Here is a 7,071-nt window from a genome sequence, read left to right as displayed (position 1 = left end):
TTCTCTGTAGCTTTGGTTCCTGTCCTGGAACTTGCTCTTGTAGACCAAGCTGGTTTCAAACTCACAGAGATCGCCTGCCTCTGTCTTTCAAGTGCTGGGATTAAAGGTGTGTGCCACCACCGCCTGGCTTCCTTTCTGATTTTCAGCATTGGTTATATGTGTGATCTTTTTTGAATTTTTTTTCTTTTCTTTTTCTTAATTCTCTGATCAGTCCAGCTAGACAGTTGACAATCATTGATAGGATTAAGGAGGGTGTTAGGTTTCATTTGTTTCCTCTATTGTTTTGCTACTTTGTATTTCATTGATTCCCCCCACAGACACACCCACCGCTTTGGTCTATAATATTTTCTTCTACTTAGTTTGGTTTTGTTTTGCCCTCCTTTTTCTAGCTTCCTAACATGATGACCGATGTCACTGAGTTAAGAACGTCATTCCTGCCTAGTACAGATACGTTTAGTGTTTTATGTGTTCTCTAAATAGTTCTGCCCTTTAACTTTTCAGTTACAAGTGCTTCCTAAGGTCTGCTACAAACAGGCTGCATGGTTTCCAAATGGTTCCCAGGGGTCTTTCTGCTACGCTTTCTCATTCAATTATTATTTAGAAAGATGTTTCATAAAGCTTTAATTTTAAAAAAATTGATTTTTTTAGGGTCCAGAATATAAACTACTATAGATTTAATAAATGTTCCTTGTCCTCTTGACAACAGTTTGTGTTCTGGTCTTATTATATTATTCAGCATTTTATAGATGTGAACTGGGTCTCATTGGTTGATAATGATAAATCTACCACATTCTTGTTTTCTGTTTGCTTGTGCCAATGATTAGGACCAGGGTATCAAAATCTCTACCTGTAATTGTGGACATCCCAGCAATCAATACTGCCAAACAACTCTTGGCCCTCTGACTTCTCCACTTGCTCTCCTGCAGAGTGCAGGGCAGATCTTTCTGGATTGTATTCAGTGCTCATGTCCACTTGGTTTTCATTCTGACTTCAGTGGGTTCCTCACCTGTGTGGTGGTCCGTACTCAGCAAAAACCCAGGGACTCTGCTGGCCTGCAGTCTGTTCTCTGCAGTGTCCTCCTCTCAAGGGCTTTCTAGCTTCTTTGTCTTCTGTGGACCCTCAGCTCTGCCTCTTCAGCTCACAGAGACTAACAGAGTCTCTCTAGATTGCCTCTTTCGTGACCACAGACTGGAAACCCCTCTTTACACAATAAACCAGGGGCATGTTATCCTCTGTAGAGGAAAAGCCCACAAGATGGGCTCTATGATTTCCCAGGGCTCATCTTGTTGACTTTTCACCTATAGAGAATACCTCTTCCTTGTTCCATAATGTCCAGTGTTTTATGAACCATTGTTTCAAATAACTTGCCCAGTTTTTTTTTTAGAAACTTCAAATGGGAGAAATAAATCCAATTCCAATTACTTGGGAGTCAGCAATGAAAGCATTAATATTAAAGATTGACTCTGTATATATAGATAAATGCTTGGTTGCATGAGTGATTTTGTACTTGGTTATTTCTAATGTTAAACTACAGTGGAAAAAAAATAAACAAACCAGAATATCATTCTTTCTTGAGTTTCTCTGTGTAGAGCGGGCTGCATGGTTAAAGACTGGGTACGGTTTAGACTTGAGCAAGAAATTTTGACAGTTAACAATGCCGCACTGGTGGCTTCGAAATGAGCATCTCTTAAATTCTTTAGCCTTATAACTAAGCAGTATTAATTACAGGAACAACTGTTGTTTTTACCTAGAATTGCTTAGTTCTTTGGAGGCTGATCTGAGACTACAGACAGTATCTGAGTTTGTAGCATTATAGATATATAGATATGTAGCATTGCTCTTAATTTGCCCATATTCTCTCTTTGTCTCAGATGGGGACTCCACAAAGAGTAATTCCTGTAATTCTTCAAAGCTGCCTTTCGTATTCCCTCAGCACGAGACTTGCTCCAGCCTGGAATAGAACAGGTCATCTCTTGGTACAAGGTCACTTCCCTTGCCAGTCACTGGACTGATTCTATATGAACTTCTATTTTTGATTTTAAGGTGGCTTCCTTTTAGTGACAAGCCCACAGTAACACCACTGTCATCTCCCTATGGGGATAATATGCAGAGCCCTGCTGGTGCTGCTTTGAAGTGCTTTGATTAGTAGAATTCTTGATACTTAAGAATGAACACGTTATGAAGATTTGATAAAAAAAACAGATTGTCATTTTTGTTGGGCCTAAAGGGCCATCTTGAATTTACTTCTAAAGTTTGATGGTTTTCTACTTTATAGCAAGAGATAGATTGTTGAAGAAGTATTGAGTATCTTGGTCCTTTTCAGCGAACAAGTATTTTTTGAGTGATTATATATTTTTCTAAGAGCTGTCATTAAAAATTTGTTTTATAATTTTCATAGCATTTCAAATGGTCATATTTGTCAATAATGATTATTTCTGAATTATAATAATATGGTATTTTCTTTGAATTTTTTAAGGAAGAGATTTTCTTTCTCATATGGGAAAGCAAAGTGCTGTTGGTAAGTAAAAGTGCTCAAAACAATAGAAAAAGCATTAAGATGACAAACAGTTGATTAAAAACCAATGTTGAGTTATTACAGTCTTGGTGATTACCATATGCAAGGAGACGATAAGACATAATTATAACCAGAACTCACATACGAAGTTACTTCTCATTAAAAACATATATTTACTTACTTGAGAAAAAAATTCACTTAGTTGGGAGGAAAGTTATATTTTAATTTCTCTACTTAAGAAAATGATTGTGAAGATGTTTAATTCTGTAAGTATTTTAATATATTTTCCAAAATCATATTATCAAAAATTGTATTAATTATGTCAAAACTTATTTTTATTAGAATCTTATTTTTCTCCTGAAAATAATATAAACGAACATCAATAATCTCAAAGACAGACTTTATTATAACATCCAATCTAATTGATTGCTCTGCGTATTGCCTTGAAGGTAGGTAGGTTGGTAAATAGGCCTACTGAGGTACAGATGGATCATCAGCTTCCAGTAGGCATTATAACCAGACATGGCAGGTTCTCCATCGTTTGGACCCAATCTCCCAGTCCTCATCTATAGCCCCCAGCTACTGGAGCTGAGCAGACTGTCCTGCTGAACCGTGATTCAGTTGACAGTGGCAGTCGCTCGGACCTCACTCTGGGTGAGTGAGTTTGTTCCCTAAATTTAGCTTCATTAGCATGAAGCAAAGAGACCTTAACTAGAGAGTTGAGATAACAATTTAGAAGAGAAAATTTCTTGGGCTTCTGTCAAAAGATTGTTTTTACTTTTGTGTAAATGTAACATACTTAGTTAAACCTCAGATATTTTAAGTGCATACTCACTAAAGTTTTACAAAGTCAGAGCAGCCTTGTAACTGGTCCTCTGATCAAGAAGCAGGATCGTCAACATCCCTGAAGCTCCCAGAGCCTCTTCGGATACTGTCTCCTTTCAAGGTCCCCATGACCCCCATATTAGCACAGCTTTATGGGTCTTTAGGAAGAGGCTTCAGGGACAACTTCTGAAGTCAGGAGCCTGGTACGAGACCTCACTGGAATTAGTAATAGATGTCAGGTTTGCAGAAAGTAGGTATTGAGTGTTCTATAGGCTGTAGGAAGTCTTATCTCTCCTACTGTCATCCTGTCGTAGGGCCTCCTTCCCACATATAGCCTATGGTTTATTATCTTTGTCTTAGAAGTGTAATCTGTGGGCTGCCAAATCTACAGTCCATAGTATAAACTTTATTATACGTGTAAAAAAATTCTTAATGTATAAGTTGGATAAAGTAATATGTGTTACTAAAATGCTTCATTTTATGTTATGATAGAATACTAATTCTAGAAAATTCATGGATAATTCTTTTTCAGTATTAGACATCAATGTAACAGAAACACAAGTTTGTTTAAGTATAGAAGTCCATACTATCAGATTGCCACCGCCTGAGGTACACAATATTTGATTTCTATAAGTTCCTTTATCTAAATATACTTAGTGTATGTGTGCTATTATTACTGTTTGATTTTAATTTTTAACATAGAAGCTGATTGGAAGGGTTTGTTACCAAAACGATTGCAATGTTTCCTCACATATGCAGGACATACATATATGTACACACAGACATACATACATGAAAACAGAAGGGGAGTATTTGGAGGGAGGGGACTAGCAGGAGGCAGGGTAGACAAGAGAGACCAAGGGCTACTGTGAACCGAGCACAAATATACACATCAATCAAAGTCTTAGAGAAGCCCATTGTTTGGCGCTAGCATTTTAAAGGGCCCAGTGGTTGTTTGTTGCTGTTGTTTGTTTAGTTTTGGCATTCTGAAACAAGGTCTCATTTTATAGCTCTAGCAGTTGGTATCTGCCCTGCTGGCCTTGAACTTGTAGTTATCTCTCTCTCTCTCTCTCTCTCTCTCTCTCTCTCTCTCTCTCTCTCTCTCTCTCGTCTCCTGAGTACTACGACTGTAGGCTTCTAATTTGAATCAGACAACTTACTACCTAAAATCTATTCTTCTAAGGTAGAAATTCCAGTAGTTTTCTAAACTATGATCTTATTTAGATAACGTTTAAAGATAGTTTATCATCATTATAAGAAATGGTATTTCAGCTCTTATTTTTTATTTTAAAAAATCCATACATATTTTTTAAATAATAGTTATTTCTCCAAATTTAAACTGTGTTAAACTATACTAGTTTCCTAAAACTCATTGTCTTGGGGTTTCTATCACTATGAAGAGTCACCATGACCACAGCAACTCTTATAAGGAGAACATTTAATTGGGGTGGCTTGCTTATAGTTTCAGAGGTTCAGTCCATTGTCGTCATGATAGGGAGCATGGGGCATGCAAACACATATGTGCTGGAGTAGTTGAGAGCCCTAAACCTAGAAGGAAACAGAAATGATCTGAGAAAGTGGGTGGTATCCTGAGCATCACAAACCTCAAAGCCCACCCCCACAGTGACACACTTTCTCCAAGGCCACACCCACTTCAACAAAACCACACTTCTTAATAGTGCCGCTGCCTATGAGATTACAGAGCCAGTGACATCCATGCTAAATGTATGTGTGTACACTGACTCAAAGTGATACATTTAGATTATAATTGAATACATGACTACCTGAGGGATATGTTCCAAAAGTTTTATGTAATATTAAACTGTTGCCCTGAAATTTTAATTATATGGAAAATAAGCAACTGAAAGCCAATTTGTGTTTATTCTACAGACAGCCATTTATTGGGTATCAATATGTACATGTGCAAAGTGTCTCCTCCCAAAGATTTTGTCGAGGTCAGAAGAAAAGCCAGCATAAAGATGAGAACACTTACAAAATACTCATTGTTTGCACACCTGAAACATTCAGAGTTGGCTTAGAGTCACATTAAAATTCTCAGATCTTTATTCAATAACATTGCCACTTTGAACATTCTACTTAGTTTCCCTTCATCTCAGATTTTTGTATAAATTTTATTGTTAGAACTAAGAATTGAAACTCAGGTATCAAAGGTAGTAAGAAGGTCACGATTCAGAGTTTTTCTTTCCACACTGTTCAGTTTCATTGATTTGCAACTAATTGGAGTCACGAACTCTAGACCAACAGCTGTGGAGCCTGCATGGGGCCAGGATTGTTCCTGGTGCATGAGCTGGCTTTTCGGAGCCCATTCCCTATGGTGGGTTGCCATGCTCAGCCTTGATGCATGGAGGAGGGGCTTGGTCCTGCCTCAGCTTAATGCACCAGGCCTTGTTGGTTCCCCAGGAGAGGCCTTACCCTTTGGGAGGAGCAGATGGGAGAGAAGGGGAGGAAGGAGAGGTGGGAGGGAGAACTGTGGTTGGAATGTAAAATGAATAAAAAATTTAAAAGTTACCTCTTGTCCTGCACGGGACATTCTACGTCCTTATCAGTTCTGAGTTTTGTTGCTCTTACTATTTTTTTTTCTTCCTTCTTCTACTGCTTAGGATAGAACCTGGGATCTTTCATAAGCCACACAAGTACTACAACACTACTGTATGTCCCTAACATATCTTATCATCTCTTTCCATATTGATGTTTTCTTAGTTCCTCTGTTCTCTGGTTTCCATTGCTCTCTTTCAAAAGTTCTTTGAGAGCTTCAAATTTTGTAAGATGTCTTGATTAGATTCACCTCCCCCAAGTCTTCCCATATCCACTATCACTCTTCACCTAACTTTTTGTCCTTCTTTTTTTAAAAAAAAATTTATTTACTTATTATGTATACAACATTCCTTCCATGTATGCATGCATGCCAGAAGAGGGCACCAAATCTCATTATAGATGGCCGTGAGCCACCATGTGGTTGCTGGGAATTGAACTCAGGACCTCTGGAAGAGCAGTCAGTGCTCTTAACCTCTAAGCCATCTCTCCATCTCCCTTTTTGTTTTTCTTTAAAACCCTTTAAGACCAATGTGGGCTTTCCAGATATTCCTGGATGTGTGGTTTTTCCACTGAAGTATGGTCAACTGCAAGGGGACACATTCTTAATGAATACTGACCCTTACTTTCCCAGTAGTTAACCATTGCCAATGGCTCCATGGAAGGTGCGGAACTTTGGTAGTCTAAAGGAATGGGACAAGAATTCAGAAAAGTGATATTAGAATAAATGGGTGTAGACTTAGATGTGCAAGACTTTGACTAGTAGGAGTTGAAATATCAAAATGTAAGTCATGCTTTAAGCAGCATCACTAGCGTACTAATGGCTTCTACAGACAATGAGGTGATAAGTATGTTAGGGTCTGGAAAGAAGTGGGCAATGAATGAAGTGAGAACATTGCTCCTCAGAGTTGCTTTGCTCTTTGTAAGGAGTGAGGCATCGCGACACACATTTCTCTATCCTCAGTGTTCCTTACCCACTTATATTTTATTTTTACTTGAGGCCTCCCTTTGTCTGTCTAAATTTAAGAAATATCTTACAGGACTCTTCAGAGCAGCTGAACTATAAGCTGTGAACTTTTACTGTCTGTATAGAAGCTGGAATCCTCTCTGGGTAGGATATGTAAGCAAGAGGAAGAAAGCAGTCTAGGAAGTGGTTGGGATATCAAAGGAGAGTGTGA

At 38.2% G+C, this 7,071-nt stretch overlaps 1 protein-coding gene across 1 annotated transcript in view; it reads left to right on the top strand.

The window, feature by feature from the left end:
- The window catches only part of C18H18orf63 (chromosome 18 C18orf63 homolog), a 50,250-nt gene that overhangs the window by 4,553 nt on the left and 38,626 nt on the right, over positions 1–7,071 (top strand). The window contains exons 4-6 of the mRNA XM_026783379.1: positions 1,872–1,983; positions 2,477–2,518; positions 3,873–3,949. Of these exons, the coding sequence (XP_026639180.1) occupies positions 1,872–1,983; positions 2,477–2,518; positions 3,873–3,949 (231 nt within the window). The remainder of the gene's footprint in view (positions 1–1,871; positions 1,984–2,476; positions 2,519–3,872; positions 3,950–7,071) is intronic.

The sequence above is a fragment of the Microtus ochrogaster genome, chromosome 18 (assembly GCF_000317375.1).
Source record: "Microtus ochrogaster isolate Prairie Vole_2 chromosome 18, MicOch1.0, whole genome shotgun sequence".
Lineage (NCBI taxonomy): Eukaryota > Metazoa > Chordata > Mammalia > Rodentia > Cricetidae > Microtus > Microtus ochrogaster.
This window is presented reverse-complemented; position numbering and strand designations above follow the sequence as displayed.